The sequence below is a fragment of the Eretmochelys imbricata genome, chromosome 5 (genome assembly GCF_965152235.1).
Source record: "Eretmochelys imbricata isolate rEreImb1 chromosome 5, rEreImb1.hap1, whole genome shotgun sequence".
NCBI classification, from domain to species: domain Eukaryota; kingdom Metazoa; phylum Chordata; order Testudines; family Cheloniidae; genus Eretmochelys; species Eretmochelys imbricata.
This window is the reverse complement of record NC_135576.1, coordinates 34690918-34711858: the sequence shown is the minus strand read 5'-3', so window position 1 is coordinate 34711858 and position 20941 is coordinate 34690918. Positions and strand designations below refer to the sequence as shown.

At 39.9% G+C, this 20941-nt stretch overlaps 1 protein-coding gene across 1 annotated transcript in view; it reads left to right on the top strand.

Moving 5' to 3' along the window:
• CDC20B (cell division cycle 20B) overlaps positions 1–17734 on the top strand; it is a 52993-nt gene extending 35259 nt beyond the window's left edge. The window contains exons 6-12 of the mRNA XM_077817241.1: positions 3174–3293; positions 5100–5296; positions 6208–6302; positions 9213–9441; positions 12675–12800; positions 13586–13703; positions 17592–17734. Of these exons, the coding sequence (XP_077673367.1) occupies positions 3174–3293; positions 5100–5296; positions 6208–6302; positions 9213–9441; positions 12675–12800; positions 13586–13703; positions 17592–17734 (1028 nt within the window). The remainder of the gene's footprint in view (positions 1–3173; positions 3294–5099; positions 5297–6207; positions 6303–9212; positions 9442–12674; positions 12801–13585; positions 13704–17591) is intronic.
• Positions 17735–20941: the final 3207 nt, after the last annotated feature.

Here is a 20941-nt window from a genome sequence, read left to right as displayed (position 1 = left end):
CTAAATTCTGCACAGAACAAGTAGAGACATGGCCCCTACACTGAAGAATTTACACAAAACACTGAATTAATGCATGAGAGCTAGAAAGTGAAACCAGCTAAAAAGAAAAAATGAACCATTTACCCTGTTTTCCCTGTCCAAGTTGAGAGAAGTACAAAAAAGTAGGGTGAAAAGAATTTTTAGCAGTGAAGGTATTTAGCCATTGGAACAATTTACCTAGGGATGTGTGGGTTCTCCATTACTTTTAAAACAAGGCTGGATGACTTTCTAGAAAATCTGCTCTAGCTCAACCAAAAGTTATGGGCTTGATGCAGCAATCACTGGGTGAGTTCTGTGGCCTGCACTATGCAGGAGGTCAGATTAGATTATCCTAATGGCCCCTTTTGACCTTCACATCTATGAATCTAGGTAATCCAAGGTGAGTGTTAAATACATTTATCATATGGCTCTGCAATTTATGACAGATATGACTTTCACAGATGGTGTTTGGGGGTGTGTGTATGTATATATGAACTGAGGTTATAGCTTTGTGATAGATTGCAGAGCCATGTGATAATACAGATTTGTTCTTGACAAACTTCAACATTTGCTGATTTGAAAGCTGAACATTAATTATCCTTGTAAATCAATTTCCTTAGAATGCCTGGAGCATTCCTTATTCATTCTGAATATCTTTATCTAAAGAATTTGACAAAAATATTCCTTGTAAAGGGGGGTTTCAAAATGGCACAAGGAAGGTGCACAGATGCGAATGCCCATCATGCTGCTGCAAGATAATTTCTGAAGTGTAACAAGAAAATAAAATCTTGTTGCTAATTACATAGCTCTTTTCTACAGGACGTGGGGTCTTTGCATCAAAACGCAGACAGTGACCACAAGGCTGACGGTTCTGCTTGCTCATACTTGTGTTTTTCTGCTGTTTTTTTTCTGTTTCTCACTTCTTCCTCATCACATACCTAAAATGGAGTGATCAAAGACATCAAAGGCAGGCCTGATGTGAAAAGTCTTTTCCTGTGGTTTTGTATTGGGGGGACTCTTTTGATGGGAACTTAAAACCAAATAGCAGCAAATATTTAGAGAATGAATTAACCACTTCATTGGGGATTTTGAGGTGACTGAGCATCTAAGAAGCCTTTGAAAGTTAAAGACCTTTTAACAGAGAACTAAAGCAGGAGAAAAAGGCAAGGCTAAATTTTAGGGCTGTCGATTAATTGCAGTTAACTCATGCGATTAACTAAAAAAAATTATTCACAATTTAAAAAATTAATCGCGATTAATCGCAATTTTAATTGCACTGTTAAACAATAGAATACCAATTGAAATTTATTTAATATTTTGGATATTTTTGTACATTTTCATATATATTGTATTCTGTGTTGTAATTGAAATTGAAGTATACATTGTTTTTTATTACAAATATTTGCACTGTAAAAATGATAAAAGAAATAGTTTTCAATTCACCTCATACAAGTACTGTAGTGCAATCTCTTTGTCGTGAAAGAGCAATTGACAAATGTAGATTTTTTTGTTACATATCTGCACTCAAAAACAAAACAATGTAAAACGTCAGAGCCTACAAGTCCGCTCAGTCCTACTTCTCATTCAGCCAATGGCTGAGACAAACAAGTTTGTTTACATTTACAGGCGATAATGTTGCCCTCTTTTTATTAACAATGTCACCAGAAATGGAGAACAGGCATTTGCATGGCACTTCTGTAGCTGGCATTGCAATGTATCTATGTGCCAGATATGTTAGATATTCGTATGCCCCTTCATGCTTTGGCCACCATTCCAGAGGACATGCTTCTATGCTGATGACGCTTGTTTAAAAAAATAATACGTTAATTCAATTTTTGACTGAACTCCTTGGGGGAGAATTGTATGTCCCCCTGCTCTGTTTTACCCACATTCTGCCATATATTTCATGTTATAGCAGTCTCGGATGATGACCCAGCACGTTGTTCATTTTAAGAACACTTTCACTGCAGATTTGACAAAACACAAAGAAGGTATCAATGTGAGATTTCTAAAGATAGCTACAGCACTTGATCCAAGGTTTAAGAATCTGAAGTGCCTTCCAAAATCTGAGTGGGATGGGATGCGGAGCATGCTTTCAGAAGTCTTAAAAGAGCAATACTCAGATGTGGAAACTACAGAATGTGAACCACCAAAAAAGAAAATCAAACTTCTGCTGGTGGCATCTGACTCAGAGGATTAAAATGAACATGCGTTGGTCCGCACTGCTTTGGATTGTTATCAAGCAGAAGCTGTCATTGGCATGGACGCATGTCCCCTGGAATGGTGGTTGAAGCATGAATGGACTTATGAATCTTTAGCGCATCTGGTACATAAATATCTTGCAGTGCTGGCTACAACAGTGCCATGTGACTGCCTGTTCTCACTTTCAGGTGACATTGTACATAAGAAGTGGGCAGCATTATCTCCTGCAAATGTAAACAAACTTGTTTGTCTGAGCTATTGGCTGAACAAGATGTAGGACTGAGTGGACTTGTGGGCTCTAAAGTTTTACGTTGTTTGTTTATTTTTGAATGCAGTTATTTTTTTTGTTCCCAATTCTACATTTGTAAGTTCAACTTTCATGGTAGAGATTGCACTACAGTACTTGTATTAGGTGAATTGAAAAATACTATTTCTTTTGTTTTTTTACAGTGCAAATACTTGTAATAAAAATAAATATAAATTGAGCACTGCACACTTTGTATTCTGTTTTGTAATTAAAATCAATATATTTGAAAATGTAGAAAACATCCAAAATATTTAAATAAATGGTATTGTATTATTGTTTAATCGCGTGATTAATTGCGGTTAATTTTTTTAATTGCTTGACAGCCCTACTAAATTTGTTTCACGCTGGCCTTTGATATAATTGAAATGGAATATAACAGGATGCTTTATTCTGGCTCAGGTACACTTCATGAGGGGATGAACAGGGTGGAGGCTTTAATCTACACTTAATATTTACATCTAATATTTTGGCCCTGGCTGGGTGTGTGGCCAGCCCCCACTGTAAATTAGAGCACCCTCAGGGTGCTGTAATTTATGCCTGGGTTGTCTCTGGCCTCATAGGAACCATGAATAAAACAACTATTGTCTGAGGAAAACTAGTGGCAATTTTAATGAGTGAATCACATACTTTGAATCTTTAAACGCAGGCTGCCAGAATGGAGTGAATAATGAATTTACTGCTCACAGAGTTTCCACTAATACCGAATCTTTCATACCATTTGTCCCAGAGGTCAGGCTTCATATTACTGGCTTACGCAATGATTACTGTAAGTTTTTTATTCTCTTTCATTACTTGGGTGGTTGAATTTTGTAGGAGAGTGGGAACTTTTGTATCTTATGTCTTAAGATGGGTAGCTGAAGTGTGGCCCTTACACCAGATGTGGTCCATGGAGTTCTACAGTGAGGCCTATGGCTAATCTCATTTTTCTTACAGGAGTGCAGCCTGTGAAAACTATAGGTCCTAATACGTAATTTCAGGCTGCTTGGATGAAAATGGAGCAGACTGCATGCTGGGAATTATAGTCTCCATGGGTAATACCTCTGTAGTTGTAGTAATTATAATAATACCTAGTTCTTATATACTGCTTTTCATCTGTAAATCTCAAAGTATTTACAAAGGGGATAAGTACTATCATCCCCACTTAATAAAGTCAAGTGCAGAATAGGTGTTATTCTTGGGCTCATAGCAGTTTACCTATGGGCCAGTCCCTCTATTGGGCAAAACTTGAAATCTGGTTGTATTCTGAGATTTAACGGAGGTAGTTTGCTGTTTATATGATATATACATTTTGGGGCAAATTTTCTCCCAGGCCTTTAGCTGATCTTCAGTAGTGCACATGCAAAATTACACAGGAATGTAAATTTGCTTGCACTCTCCACCTGCAAATACCTGGGCAATCACTTTAAAAATTCTAACAATCATGAACATGCAAGTGTTAGAGCTTCCACTTGCAAAACTATCTTGTCGCTGCATTTTTTTGTGGATTAACATGAAAACATTTGCATATGTGTATTAGACAAGTTCACTTGTATCTGTGAATGTGCACAATTTTGCTGATGCATAAATTGAGTTTGGGATTCTACCCTGGTTATTTACACTTATTTCACTCAAGCTGTCTGCTCTCTGAGAGTGCAGCATCAGCACAGCTCTGTTCCTGCAAATGGTTCCTTATTAGTGTTGGTTTATATTCATTTTTGATGGCAGCAATTTGGTTTACAGGCAAAGTAAAGGAATGACAGATTTAATAATTCTAAAGGGTAACAGCTTTGTTATGAAAATATTAAGCAAGATCCCGCCCTACAGTAAGGTCACTCCATGCTGCTGGAGCAATGCAAAATGACCTTAGAGTTGTGCTAAACAGGCAGATGAGAATTCCCCAGTAAGTGGAGGGAATCCTTGGCCGGTGTAACCTGCTGTAGAATATAACATCAGACCTAGAGTGTAGCCAATGCTACATTAGTCCTTCCTGGTATAGGTAATGTTTTGAGGGTCTGGCCAAGGTATGTAGAGATCTGACTTACCAGTGTACCAGTCAATGAAAGTTAAAGCAGCTCCTGACCATCATGGTATCACAAGATGTGGAAATATTGCCTGGCGCCATCTTTGCCTGCCCACTCCTGACCCGAACTCTGGAGCTGAGGATGCAGCTCTTTGTCTGATTCTTGTTTTTATAGTGTGTGCAGGGTAAACTTCAGGATTAGCCCTGATGTCTACAAAATAAGGGAAGGATTATAATCCTTTCAGGTAGGGATTTTTTCTTTCTGTGATTGTACAGTGCCCAGCACAGTGGGGCCTTTGGATACTACTGTAATATATATATATTTAATAATAGCCTGCAAGCAAAGGCTTAAGTGGAATCATGTTTGGTGTACTAACTATGAATCTGGGAAAATAACATCTTGTACTCATTCACAAAGGTGGACATGGGAAGGATTCTGGCACTATTAGAGTAACTTGATTCATTTGGTTCTTTCTCTTTAGTGTCCCAATTGAATAATAACCTGACAAAGCTGCATAATTAAAAACTATCCCCTTACAGGCTTATTAGTAATTTTAACTAATTTTCTTCTAGATCTAAACATCCTGGACTGGAACCAGGAAAATCTCATTGCCATTGCTCTAGGATCTGCTGCCCACATTTGGAATGGGGAAACCCACCGAAGCACTGAAAGAGTTAATTTAAACTCCAGTTTAAAATATATTTCTTCTGTAGCCTGGATAAAAGAGGGAACTTGCCTTGCAGTTGGCACCAGTGATGGAGAAGTGCAAGTACTGGATACCTTACTTTTAGATCCTTTTTTCTGTTTAGATAAAGTGGCCACAAGACAATTCACATCACATAGATTCTTTTTATTAATAAAAAGTTATGAGTAGTGAACCATATAAAATTCAGAAAATCTCTGTTGGAGAGAGATTTATAGCATCTCCTTAAGCAGTGCTGCACCTCACTAAATGCCTTGGTATTACCCACCATTACCTAAAGGTAATGGAGCTCCGAGAGCCACGTAAGAACTTGTAGCTGGGTAAATGATTCAGTCACCCAAGGGCCTCTAGAGATTTTGCAGCCATGAGTTGGAACCTCTCCACACAATTATTTTCTCCAGGGTGCATACTTTTTTTACCATGACTTTCTAATAGATTGCCCTGTGATGTCTGCTTTGATGACATTTGCAATTAGAATCCCGGGCAAAATTCTCCTATCGGATCCACAGAGCAGATCTTGCCCTCAATATTCTGCTGTCCCTATATGTATAGAACTCCTCATACAGTACACCCCAGTTATCCAGAGATCTTGGGGAACACCTGGCTGACACTGTCAGATGAAAGGGATAAGCCAGGAGAGCCAGCCCTATGGGCTTGAAAATCAGTAATTGAAAGAGCACATAAGACAACATTTTCAAGTGTGGATTTCTAGATATCGACACCTAAATTAATGGCTGTATTTTCAGAGGTGGTGAGTAGCTGCACTACTTTGGGAGTAGTGATTTAGGAACCCAAGTGTGGAAGTGTTGGCCGGAGACCCAAAACTGAAGTCTTTGTGTGAAGAATGGTTTTCAGGATTGAGCTCTTGACCATCAGCATCATGTCAAATTAAAACTGAATGGTGGAAGAGGCGTGGCAGTAAAAAAAATCTTTTTTTACTTGATTTTAGAATTGTATTTTGTGTTTTGTTTTGTCAGTTATGGGACATTGAAACCAAAAAGAGGTTGAGAAACATGTTTGGCCACCTGTCTGTGGTGGGAGCCATGAGCTGGAATCATTATATACTTAGCAGGTGAGCAGTTCAATATATTCATAGGATGCTTTGTCCCACAGCTTTTTCCTATGCTGTTTACCTATCTGCCTACCTATCATGGTCTCATGAGGTGAAATTCACCCTTATGCAGAAGGCCAGCACAATGCCTATCCACCACATAGGTCCCATTTTGAGGACTCAAGTGACAAATAAATGATTGTTAGACGATTTGCTGGCCCTCCGCACAGGGGTAAATTTAATCCCAATTGCCTAACACTTTGTATCTAAGCACTATTTCAGTACAGGGGTTGAGGTAAATCAAACATATTTTCCTCAGCCATTATGGATTTACAATCCACTTCACTTTATGTTCCCAATTCATTTTCTCAAAGACTTGTAGGGCTGATGAGAGACCTGCCAAAAATTGTAATTATATTTGGTGTTATATTCTGTGCTTTGTAAAGCTTCCATTTCAAAGCCATGTGAAATTCTGATAATTTGGGTTATAAACAGAAACAAAAGCTGTGTTTCATTCATACTTGGTTTACAGCCTTGAACCTTACAGTAAAACTCAAAATAAAACTTTTTACTATCTCTGGACAGTGACACATTTCTGGAGAGTTTTGTGGTTTCACTTTGTGTGACAGTTGATTGTAATACATCTGCTAGATAGCCTACCTACACAATATTCACTAGTTTCAGTTTGCATTTGAACTTTGCCATATGAGACAGATGAAACAGAAACCAATAGGTTACAAATCTATCTGAACAGAAAATGACAGTAAGATTCAACAATGCGCATATGAACAAACACTAACAAATTGATCCGTTTCTGAGGGTTAAAATTCATCTATGAATGCTCTACTTATCATTTCTTAGCAAATTCTCCATGCCACTGCAGGTCCTCACATATAAGGAAATCTTTGTGCATGATGACAGGTTTCAGAGTAACAGCCGTGTTAGTCTGTATTCGCAAAAAGAAAAGGAGTACTTGTGGCACCTTAGAGACTAACCAATTTATTTGAGCATGAGCTTTCGTGAGCTACAGCTCACTTCATCGGATGCATACCGTGGAAACTGCAGCAGACTTTATATATACACAGAGAATATGAAACAATACCTCCTCCCACCCCACTGTGGACACTGTGGACAGTGGGGTGGGAGGAGGTATTGTTTCATATTCTCTGTGTATATATAAAGTCTGCTGCAGTTTCCACGGTATGCATCCGATGAAGTGAGCTGTAGCTCACGAAAGCTCATGCTCATATAAATTGGTTAGTCTCTAAGGTGCCACAAGTACTCCTTTTCTTTTTGTGCATGATGACATACACCCTGCATACCATGTGATGAGACTTGACATATGCTACCCAAATTTGCCCTGTGGAGCCAGTATCATTCCATAGAATATTAATGAATTAGTGGTCTTCTAATTCCCCTTAAAGTATCCAGAAGAAGGTATCACCCCAAACCCACAATAAACAGAAATCTGCCATTTTGTAGCCGTGTACTTAAGCCACCACTTTAGCTTATCTTGTTGGAATCTATTCAGGCATTTGCGTGCTTCATTAATTTCAAGAATTTAGTATGTCAATATAACACAGGCTAATGAAACACTCTCTTTACCTTACAAATCACTCATTCCTTTTTGCATTTATGTTAACAAGAGGCTACAAGTCAAAGTGATACTTGACTTGCATATAAACAACCTAAGAATAAAAGCCTGTCTTGAAAGAAAAGCTCAGCACAAAGGGGCTATGACAATTTACTCTATGGGATAGTTTGCTGTAATTATTATATAGACCAGATCTTCTTGTAGTAATGTCAGATGCCTGGCTTTACCAAGTAAGGAAAGTTATTATTAATCTAGATGGTAGTTTTCCCAGTCTGGTCAGAATGAATTTATGAATGACCTATGGAAGGATCTCTCATTTTGCCACTGATTTGCTGGAGTCCTTTGCTGGGTAGAGAATGTTATCAGCAGCAAGACATTTTAAAATATTATTAATTTGCCTGATGTTTTTGTGCTGTATAATAACCACGCCACCAAGAACCAGACTGTGACCCTGGCTATGCTCCCAGGGTAGTAAGGGAGCCCCCTTAGTCCCCTGGGGGCCATTACTTGCCTTCCTATAGGAGGATATATCAGGGTTCAGGAGAGGGTGCAGCCTTGGATCCATTCCCCAAAATGCCAGTCAGTGCAGCTGAGCCAGCATGGCAGGGAAAGTAAATGGAGCCAGGTTTGTGGAGATTACCTCTCACCCTGCAGGAGCTGGGGAACCTGCGACCTGATGGTGACTCTGTGAGTCAAGGTCTGGTTCCTGATGTGTTCCCCAGGCTATGCAACTATGTACTGCCCCTTAGCTGGGAGTCGTGGCAAAGACACAATTGACCTTGCAACATATGGTTTGAGGATTGGCCTGCTAAATCCAGGGTTGTGAGTTCAGTCCTAGAGGGGGCCATTTATGGATCTGGGGCAAAAATTGGGGATTGGTCCTGCTTTAAGCAGGGGGTTGGGCTAGATGACCTCCTGAGGTCCCTTCCAACCCTGATATTCTATGAAGTATTTCACAATACAGAAAAAATGGCTGAGTGCTTTTCTTAGGGATGATGGAAGTGATTGAATTGAATTGTTTATAGGTGGAAATTGGTAACGTACACTAGACTATCTCTTCAGGTAAGTGCAATGTGTAATGGAGAACAATTAATCTCCCTGACCTGGGCTGGGCATCCACTTTTCCCTGATCCATTGTATGGCAGCACTACAACTTGAGTTCGCTTTTGACACTGGCTTGTTTTGCCTTTGATTTGTCACCTTGTTACTGTATTTGACATACATGATCCCCCTCCCCCATTGTTGTGTTCTGCTTCTGAAGCCACAGAAGACTTGTGAATTTGCAAACATATCTGAGCTCTATCTTGCTAAATGATGCTGTCTCCTGTCATCTACAGTGGTTCAAGACTAGGATTAATTCATCATCATGATGTTCGGATTGCTCAGCACCATGTAGGGACCCTTTGCCATAACAAGCAGAGTATTTGCAGCCTGAAATGGTCCACAAACAACAAGCTGCTGGCAAGTGGGTCCAGTGATGGTCTATTGAATATCTGGCCTAATGACCCCGGTGCAACAGTGCATTGCAAGCCATTGAAAGCCATACCCCATGCCTCAGCAGTAAAGGTACAAAGGAAAACTGCTCTATTATTTTATTTCACATATTGTACATTTAACAGAGAGAATAGATATTTTTCTAAACATATTTCCATGCAGTATAATTGCTGATGCAGTAAAACTATGACCTGAATAAAAGGCTGTCAAGATAAAATAGTGTAGCCTTTTATTTTATTTAAAGTGAATTTTGTAATGTGGTATTATACCACCATGGGTTTCAAGCTTAACAGAAAGAAAAGGAGTACTTGTGGCACCTTAGAGACTAACCAATTTATTTGAGCATAAGCTTTCGTGAACTACAGCTCACTTCATCCGATGCATACTGTGGAAAGTGTAGAAGATCTTTTTATACACACAAAGCATGAAAAAAACCTCCCCCCCCCCACTCTCCTGCTGGTAGTAGCTTATCTAAAGTGATCACTCTCCTTACAATGTGTATGATAATCAAGGTGGGCCATTTCCAGCACAAATCCAGGGTTTAACAAGAACGTCTGAGGAAGGAGGGGCGGGGCTGGAAAACAAGGGGAAATAGGTTACCTTGCATAGTGACTTAGCCACTCCCAGTCTCTATTCAAGCCTAAGTTAATTGTATCCAATTTGCAAATGAATTCCAATTCAGCAGTCTCTCGCTGGAGTCTGGATTTGACCAGTCGGAGAACACTTCAATCTCTCTGGTCACGCGATTACAGACATGAAAGTCGCGATATTACAACAGAAAAACTTTAAATCCAGACTCCAGCGAGAGACTGCTGAATTGGAATTCATTTGCAAATTAGATACAATTAACTTAGGCTTGAATAGAGACTGGGAGTGGCTAAGTCATTATGCAAGGTAACCTATTTCCCCTTGTTTTCCAACTCCCCCCCCTCCTTCCTCAGACGTTCTTGTTAAACCCTGGATTTGTGCTGGAAATGGCCCACCTTGATTATCATACACATTGTAAGGAGAGTGGTCACTTTAGATAAGCTATTACCAGCAGGAGAGTGGGTTTGTGTGTGTCTGTGGTAGTGGTGGGGGGGGGAGGGTGAGAAAACCTGGATTTGTGCTGGAAATGGCCCAACTTGATTATCATACACATTGTAAGGAGAGTGATCACTTTAGATAAGCTATTACCAGCAGGAGAGTGGGGTGGGGAGAGGTATTTTTACATGCTTTGTGTGTATAAAAAGATCTTCTACACTTTCCACAGTATGTATCCGATGAAGTGAGCTGTAGCTCACGAAAGCTTATGCTCAAATAAATTGGTTAGTCTCTAAGGTGCCACAAGTACTCCTTTTCTTTTTGCGAATACAGACTAACACGGCTGTTACTCTGAAGCTTAGCAGAGTGAAAGTCACCTCTGCTACTTGTTTTAGATTTAGAGTGTCTAGGAACACATAAAGACTAAAGGTAGTGACCACACAGACATTCAAAAGTACAAGGGCTAGTCTCTTTTACAAGTTTTATTAAAGTTACAATTAAAGTTATGATTGTCCAAGCATATAGAAATTTTATACAGACCTATGCACAAGTCACAAATGTAGTTATACTCGCATCCTTAACAATCGTGTTTAGGGTCAAGGGGTTTCTCATGAATTGCTCATCAGCAGAGGGATGGTTCCTGCTGGAGTTTCCCATAGGGAGCTCAATTTTCCCGCTCTGGGCACCCTCTTTTTATAATGTAATTCTGACTATACCTCATTAGTGCACTAGCGCACTCTGCGGTTGGGGCATGTGTTAGAAAAATGTGATTACTGGGTATCTTATAAGCAAAAATTACTCTTACGTTAATTTCACCCATTGGTACATCTTTTCCCATAATCTTAGGGCATCGGGTTAACATTTCTTATCTCTATGGCCTAGCATGGCTAAGCTAAAATCTTACAGGCCTGAGCCTGTAGGCCTTGTGTTTCAGCCCTAATTACATAGATATCTAATGCATGATTGTTCCTTCTAACTACTGATCAATTTTATACTTCTATAATCCTACAACTTACTCTATTTAATATACAATGATTATATATGACATAACTTGTTAGTTAATCCTGGTCACACAATAAATGAACAATAAACTAAAATCATTGGCTACAATAGTACTTCTTCCATTGCTGTACATGGACTTTTAAACTTTTAGGGTTGCCCAATAGTCCTGCTTAAGTTCTGCTACCCAGAATGCACTAAAGTTAATTTCAGACACCAGTTCCCCTCATGAATCATTCTAGACCACAAGTAAGTTATTAGCAGTTTTTGCTGGTGCTATGGTTTCTCAGATGTTTCCCCCCCACCCCTTCCATTTAGGAGCTATTTTAACTATGATGCCAAATAAAAATAAAATGTACAGAAACAAAAACAGTAGCTCAGGATCAGAGGACTAATACAAAAACGTTCTGCCACTTCTAGAAGAGAAGCATTAGAATAAAATTGTAGCTATTCTCCTGGAATTTTTAAAAAACAAGGTGTTTTCCTCCCCCTCATAACCTTGCTTTCCTTCCTGGGTGTAACATCTGGTGACAATGGTTATGATGGGATGCGTAATGAGGGGAAGCACTAGATGATTGAAAGTGTGGGGCCTAGATTTTTATGGGCTCCTTAATCTTTAAAATACCTGAATCTGTGGAAGAGTAGAGACAGCAGAAAGCAGCAATAGGAGTTGGGGGAACCCAGGTTTTATGGGCTGTGCATCCCTGAAAATAGTTTGAAACTGCAATGGAACAGCAGCAGTAAAAGGTACTGGCAAGCAGCTGAAAATTGGTGGTATAATTGGTGTGTTTTATTGGCACTCCACCAGGTATAGTCTGCAACTCAGGAGTAGGCAAGAAGCAGTTTGAAGAAGTCCTAGAAGCCTGGAAGCATACAGGTCATAAAGAGTGAGGTGCTGCTGCAGTCCTGTCTGGCCTTAAAATCTATGGATATATGAAACACAATGTATAAGCAACAGCCGGAGCCAAGGGAACCTGAATTTATTGGCTTACATGGAAGTAGTGAGGCCACAGTGAAGCATTGGCAATGGGGGCCTGAAGCAGTGGCTGGAGCTGAGGGAGCCTACATTTGTGGTTTCCCTGGAAGAAGTCTGGGCTGAGTTAGGTGTGTATGCATTGGGATGGGGAGCAGAAGCACCTCGAGTTCTGACCCAGGTGTGTTCTGAGTGACTGTGCTTCATTTCTCCAATCCATTTTATAGGCAGAATCAGTTACATTCCCCATTTCCCCTCTTCCAGCTAACCACCTTTTAATCCAGCATCTTATCTATTTACTTTCCTTTAGGCTATGAACTGGTGTCCATGGCAGTCAGAAATCCTTGCCACAGGAGGTGGAATGAAGGATGGATTTTTACGTGTCTGGGACATAAACACTGGGAAAATCATTGAAACCACAGACACAAAATCGCAGGTGAACGCATAAAATGTCTTCAAACTTAAGCTCTGTGAGCTGCACTCTCCTCGTACAGCTATATTCTTCAGGCAAAATCCCATTGACTTCAATGGGAGTTCTGTGTACAGAGTGGCTGCAGGGTTCTGTCTGTCTGTCTATGCATTTCTACTATACTCAGTGCTGTGTTATCTCGTTGTGCTCAGGATCAGTTCATTCATGTGCCAGTCATCACCACCCCTGTTTCCTCACAACTTTTAATTTGGTCGGAGAGGAGGTAACAGGGAAGTGGTCTCATAGCAGAGCCATGTGCTATCCATCAACACTGGTATTGACCAAATGCCTAACGAGGAGAGGAAGATGTGAGAGAAGCAAGTTTCTCAGGAAGCATGAGAGCACTAGAGCGGGGAGAGGCATGAGGAGTCAGAGAACAACAATCAGTCTCTGTAGGTTGAATATGAGGAGACAGTGGTCCAGATTCTCAAGTGTTGTAAATTGTCATGGCCCCATTGATTTCCCTGGAGCTATACTGATTTCCATGAGCTGAGGCTCTGGCTGAGGATTTTGTTTTTAGATCTGGCAGGATGTCACCCTTTTTAGAAAGGATGATAATGTAGCTGCACTCAGTAACAGTCGCTATAGAGGGAAAACAAATAATCCTTCCATGAATATATAACTATTTTTCTGTTGTTGCTCAGGAACTTGTACATTTTGAGCATTTACTAAGAACATTGTCAGTCTAAAAACAGTTGAATGGTACATGTAGATCCTTTAAAAAATTTAAATGATTTTTTAAACTACACTAGATTTGCTCCCTGTTCTGGTTACCCAAAACCAATGAATTAATGACTGGACAAGGCCTCCCTAAAAATCAGATGAAAATATGGAAGTATCCCACACTTACAAATTCAGCTGATCTCTATGGTAAGTATTTCAGTAAGCCAGTTTTTATCTCTCTAGTTGCACTTTCTCTCTCTCTCTCTCTCTCTCTCTGTGTAATCTATGCATTTACACACACACACACACACACACACATAATTAAATAAAACAAGCTAAAAAGCAGCCTTTTCAGTCACACACACATACAGGTGTGATTGAATATACTTTGACTATTTTATATTGAATATACACAAACTCGGTGTGCTCATGAATGAATATCTATATACAATATATATATATACATACTATATATGTGCATCTAATTATCTATCCATGTGCACACATGCACACACAATGGATGTCTATGTATGTGATTGGAAAGGCTGTGATTTAGCTTATTTAACTTAACAATGAACTACCTCTATAAAAATACTTTTTTGGCAATGGGATTCCTTTACATCAGCATATATTATGCCGGAGACCATTTAAGACCCAGTCTGAAGGTACCCACCATTTCTCCCTCTTCTGTAGGTCCCACAGTCCAATTTCACTGAGCATGGAGGACTGGATAGAACTCTTGTTTCATCTCTGTCTCTCAAAAATTAGCTGACATGGACACTACAAAGCTTTCCAAGACTTATCCCTTCTTCCTTCCGTGGGGTTGAGTGAACTAATGCAGGACTGCTCCCATCCTGTTCTGGCCTGGAAGACATAGTCCACAAGCTGACTGTGGATATTGAGTCTAGCAGCTCAGAGTGCTACCTGCAGAACACTAGGCCAGCAGCTGCTTCCAAAATAACTTTTGAAATAATTCTTTCCACAGGTCTATTTGCTAATTAGCTTTTTGTTTGTTTTAATGAATGACTTTGACCTAATAGTGCAAAGGAATGTGTGCCAGGTACCATAGTGACAGCTAGAATGAGTGTGTTTTCCTTTCTGCTATGTGAACGGTGTTTCATGAGGCTGTGGTGCAGCAATACGTCCTATTAGAGTCTTTTCTTGCAATTTGTGCTTCTTTTAGCTGTCACTCCCATATGTTAAGTTACAGATCATCACTTGTTTCGGCATAATCTGAAACAATTCAGCACAGGCATCCAAAATTAAATTAAAACACATGTCCAGTTTATGTACAAAAATGCACACAGATTTGTATACCTAAGTGTGTAAGCATTTACTGCAGTTCCATTTGTGTGTCAAGTATTTGCATGCTCAATGGCAAGTTATCGCTAACATGGTTTTCTTTTTTTTGTATAATAAGAGTGTCTGTTCATTTAAAAATACTTTTTCTGGCACATTTTGGGTGCACTTTTGTGCAGTCTTTAATCACTGATACACACTGGCTGGCTTTCTTACCACTCTATGCCTTTCTACCATGGTACTGATAGTAAATCTGAATCCATTTTCATCCATTAGGGTTGCACTGGGTGAAATTCAATCCTGAGGTGAAATTCATCCCCATGCAGCATCCGCATAAAGCCTGTTGAACACCTAGATCCCTCTTTATTTTGAGGGGTTAAGAGGAACGATTATGGTGTATACTCCACAGAGTCTCTGTGGGGGTCCAGCCAAGCAAGTGGCTGCAAAAATACATTCCTATGCGTCTCTTGTGTGCCAGCAATTTGGTCCCAACACCAGCCTATGGGGGACTGGCATCAGTGGTCAGACTGAGGGTAAAATGGGGGAGGGAACTGATGCATACTTATACATATGTTATGGCCACAGTATTCTTGTGCAATTGGCAGAGAAGGCTGAAGAATGACTTGTTATATTTGTGGCACTATCAGTTTAAACTTTTGCTTTACATTCAGTCGGTAAGTACAATCTGAGACTTTTCATGTGTTTGAATAGCATATGTTTAAAAAGCCTGAATGCATATGGAAATTAAACCTGCTTTTGCTTTAACTTTTGATAAAAACTCAGCTCTCATGCTTACATATGAAACACTCAGCACACAAGTGACATTTGCTACAGCAGCACAGTCACCCAGGGTCACTCCATTTCCTCTTGAGTTTTACCTCTTCACAATGGAAACTAATTTTCTTAACTGTGAAGACCAGATAATTATGAACCAGAAGAAGTTTCTACTGAAGGGGACTCTGCCCTGTTGTAAGCATATGGAGTTAAGAGAGAAAATTGATTATATATATATATATATTATCCAAGAAACCCTTAGTCACACGAGTTTCACAAGAAAGAAAGTAACAGATGAGTCATTATTGGGTTTCAGTTTTTAGAGGCTGGATGGTGCTGAGCACCTCACTTGATGGGCTGAGCTTCCGCAGCTACCGTTGAATTCAGTTGGAGTTGAGGTTGCTCATACCCTGCAGGTTCAGAATACGACACCAGTGGAATAGAACCATCTTTTTAAAAACATTGAATCCATTCTTTGGGTATTTCTGGTAAGTCTCTGACTCTTTTCCTTCTGTGTTTATTATAGCTGCCCAGAGGAGACTGTGTTAAGAATTCTTTGCAATGCAGACTCATTCCCACTCACATGCACTCAGCATAGGACTGCCCATCCTGCACTCTTGCTTAATGATCCAGTAAGGAAGCAAAGCCTGAAAACTAATCCATAGTGGAAATAAATTAGTGACAGTCGCACTTTAATATTAAGCCTTGGGCAAAATTCCAGCCTAAGGGCACTACTACAATTAAACACCTGCGGCTGGCCTGTGTCAGCTGATTTGGTCTCACGGGCCGCAGCTAAGGAGTTGTTTGATTGTAGTGTGGACGTTGGGGCTTGGGCTGGAGGACTGAGCTCTGGGACCCTCCCGTCTTATGGGGTTCCAGAACCTGGGCTCCGGCCTGTGTAATTAAACAGCCCCTTAGCCCGAGCCCTGAGTCAGCTGACACGGGCCAGCCACAGGTTTTCAGCTGCAGTGTAGACATACCCTTAGAGTCTCTGCCAAGTGACATCAGCATCAGTACTGCTCTAATTTGCTCTAAGTCAACATGGCCACAAGGGGCCATTCCAGCAGCCTGGCAGTACTAGGCCACTCTATCTAAGGGACTTGTATGGCCCTCGTTGCCATCTGAGCATCTCATCTTTTTAATGTATTTATCCATACAACATCCCTGTGAGGTAGGGAAGTGTTGTTATTCCCATATTACAGATGGAGACTGAACCACAGAGAGGTTAAGCAAGTTGCTCAATGTCACACAGGAAGTCTATGGCAGACCAGGGAACTGAACCAACTCTCCTTAATCCCAGTATAATACTTGTCCATCTTTCCGCTATGGCTCTGTCTGAATTTTCTCAGCTATGTCTGCATGCTGGGGGAATCCTTACATAACCAGGTAAGCCAATTTTGCAGCTTTGTGCTGGTGGAGTGGGGCAAAGTGGCCACAGCAGCCAGCCAGAATCTTGTCCCTAATTTTTTCTATAACCATGGGTGCACTCAACATACAACTCCAATAAATTATTGTGTAGGAGCTTTTTCAAGAGGGCTTTATAGTGCAAATAACTCAGAAGTTGGAGACACTATCTCATAACTGCTGAATCAGTGGCAAAGTGTCTGAGAAGCATGTGCAGCCACAGGAGAAAGATCAGTAGTGAGGCACATTACCAGTCATAGATTAGACACATATTTTGACTGCAGTGGAGAATCAAGAGTTCAGGTTTAAAACTAAGTGGCTTAATATTCTCCTTTGAGAGAAAAGCCTTTCAGAGCTTTTGTAAAGTCCTGATAGTTCAAATGTGACCCCAATAAGAGGAAAATTTTGCTTTCAGCTTTTTCTTAGTGTAAAACTGTTGTAAATCTTAGGCTTGCTCAAACCAAACAGCACATCCTATGCAACATGTTGTGCAGCTGTAGTTATAGTAAACCAGGCCTTACCACGGGTGGGCAATTTTCAAAATGGCAAAGAGTTCTCATTTTAAAATCATGACATCTCCCTGATCTCTGTTATAAATATTGTGGTTTTGTTTTGTAGGTCATAAAGGAAGAGTCTTGCATGTAACACTGAGCCCAGATCATAGCAGGATCTTTTCTCTTGCGGCTGATGGAATGGCTTGTGTGTGGAAATACTGCGAATCTGGCGAAAGCAAGGACTTTCAGGAGGATTATTCGAGTTAGTTGTGGCAACTTTTTTCCATTGACTTTTGAAAATGAGCAGTTAAAGGTTTTTGGCAATGACAGTAATATAACAAATCTGCATTCTTTCCAAATGAAACATGGAATATAGATAACACCTTTGTTCAAGAGAAAGCACTATTCTAGTTAGTTCATTATCACATGGAACGTGCTTGAGCCCAAACTGCCCATGCTTTAGATGAAAAACATTCTAACTCTGATTAATAATATCACATTTGTTTTCCTTAAACCCATAACACATGCACAGAGAGCCAGCACGAGGACTATGCACCAATTAAGTCTCACTTAATGCCTGTTTTGAGCCATAGGCCTAATGAAAAGTTCTATATTGGCCTATTCTCAGGAGTACAGTCCATTAGGGTATGTCTACACAGCCCACAGAAGCAAGCCTCTCAGCCTGGGTTGACAGACTTGGGTTAGCAGGGTTTGTGCTAGCACAATAAAAATAGCTGTGTAAACAGTACTTTGAAGTTGGAGCTCAGATTCTGAAACCTAGGGAGGCTTTTATTAAACCCCACCCCTCTGTATTTCAAAAAGCTTTTAACATCTAAAATAATAAATGCATAATAATCATAATTATATGGTCTTTTTGTAACTTACTAGTCAGTTACTTGTCTATGTCCAGGAAACAGAGGCTGTGAGTCTGTGTGGCTTTTGGCTTAAGCTGTGGTGACTTACGTCTTTTGTTTTAGAGGTCACCAGTTTGATCCCCTGCATTAGCAAAGATTATAGCTATCATAGTTACATAGTTTCATACTTGCTGGGGCAAACTCTCTTTGATTTTTTAGTAAGACTTTGCCTGAATAAGGACTGAATACTGACATAAGCTAAATAAGGACTGCAGGATTTGGCCCAGTGATCAGCAACCTCTCATTCAAAGCATTTTAAAGCCTTTGCAACTCCATGGATGTCTCTGACGTTCTCCTTCCACCATCTGAAAGCAGGAGAAGCAATGGACTTGGAAAGGGCTAATGAGAGACAAGAGAGAAGGAAAGGCTTGCCTCTGTTCCCAAAAAGACCCTTGAAACATTTTTTGTGTGTGAAAAGAGCCCTGTAGGAGTAGAAACTCATGGCCCTTTCTGTCTGAAAAATATTAGAATAGAATAGAATGGTTCCTGTAACTCAGCTGGGGAGGTGGGAGTTGAGATGAGTGATATAAAGTCAGCCCATGGTTTTCAGACAGAAAAATTCAGCTGCGGTGGAATGGGTGACGAAAGGGAGACAATGTTAAGGGGGCTGCAGAGGCATCTAGAAATGAATCTACGATGGTCACATCTTTTATTCTCATCCATAATTTAAAACCACATCTCTGCTGTTTGTAAATCACGTAAGAACTGACTTTAGGGCTGGAGAGCAGACACCACCAGTCGCATTTTCTCAGATGTCACAAGCACATCAAAAGTTGTTCATTTACAAAAAGTGTGATATAGCCCCAAACCTCTGGTTTAGTGGCCACCTATTGTGGTCTTACTTCAAAGCAGGTTGGAAAATAAGAACTCTTTGGTGGTGCACGTAGAAATAACTACAAAAAAGCTGAGGTCTAAGAACAGGAAATTATTAATTCAGAGTTTGTCTTCCAGTATGAACATGGCTATTGCAGCTGATTTTAACAAGCATTTAAAATCTGTGACCAGAATAGTGATTTCCCCCCCCTCTCAGTTGCAGGAAAAGCAGAGGGAACAGTAAACTGTGAATTTGTTTATTTTCTCCTACTTATTTCTGGGATTTTTTCCCATTTTTCTGTTGGGGAAGTTTGAACATCATAACCTCACCAACTAGATTAGGGGAGATATTTGTTTTGAATCTGATCATACTTTGCTTGATAAATTGGAAGGGGATTCTCAGAAAATACAGTGCTGTGAGGCTGATCCTTTCTCCTTCTTACATTGCAGAGGTCCTTAAAATGTGAAATCTTGATTTATTCTAATTTGTCCATTGGCATTACATTTAATGGTGACGTGGGAACTTGTTTCTCTCCTTGGGCTGTCAGAGTTAGTATTTGTTAAGCTTCTGAGCATACAGCAAAGCCCATCTTTTTTCTTTCTTTGCTAAGACTGTTGAGAATGAAGTAGATTGAGATGGATATATTTATGGGCAGTCCTTTTTCTATGTGTATGTTGTGTCTTTTCATTTCTAGTATCGGTACCCAGAACACTGGATGGGTACCTAGAGACGTATTTAAATAAATAATTAGATTAAATTAAATTAAATTAATGCACTAATGAATGCATCCATCTTAAGTATTCATGTATTAAAAAAACACAATAAAAAGACTGTGGAATGTTTTTGTTGTTACTGCCTTTTGTGACATGGATGTGATGTAATTTAGCACTTCTGCCATAGATGGAACACTGTAGAATGAGTATCAGAACAAAGAACTGCACAAAAATTATGTCTACAAATAGCAGTCTCTTGAACTTTTGAATAATCTGTTCAAGGATTGCATCCTCCTGGATTCTCTAGAATATAACAAGGTTGTTCTCAGAGTGCTGCATAACTGAAGAGATTAGAAAATTTAGATCCATGGAGCTCTTCGATTAGCTTACAGTATAACCTACTGAAATGTTCACGAAAGAACAGACATGGGGCTTGCTTGCTTAAATTCATCACCTTATCTTACATGCATCAGGCCTTCACTGCTACAGGATGGTCTGCTGTGATGATTCAATGATTAAATGATTATGCCTGTTCATTTCTCACTGGCTACCTCATTAGCTTGTAGTAAGTGGAAATCATTGCATTCTAGATGGCAACATGTCATTAGCTAATCATGGGTTTCAGAGTAGCAGCTGTGTTAGTCTGTATTCTCAAAAAGAAAAGGAGTACTTGTGGCACCTTAGAGACTAACCAATTTATTTGAGCATAAGCTTTCGTGAGCTGTAGCTCAAATAAATTTGTTAGCTAATCATGGTCACTCTTCCCTATCTATCCAATAAACTTTTATTGGCCATTGCCTAGAGGGGGAGATCTGATCGGAATGGGTGCTGTTTTCTTGATCTGAAGAGCTTTCCAGTTTAGGTGAGAGGGCATTTCAGTATCCAGGCTCACTAGTGTCTTTGCTGTAAATGCCAACAAGTTTAAACAGCGACAGAGGTATTTAGGTTATTTTTACTATGTGAATCCTGAGCCACTAGGAATGATGCTGAGTCCAACTGATCTTACAGAAGCCATCAAACAACATTCAGGTAA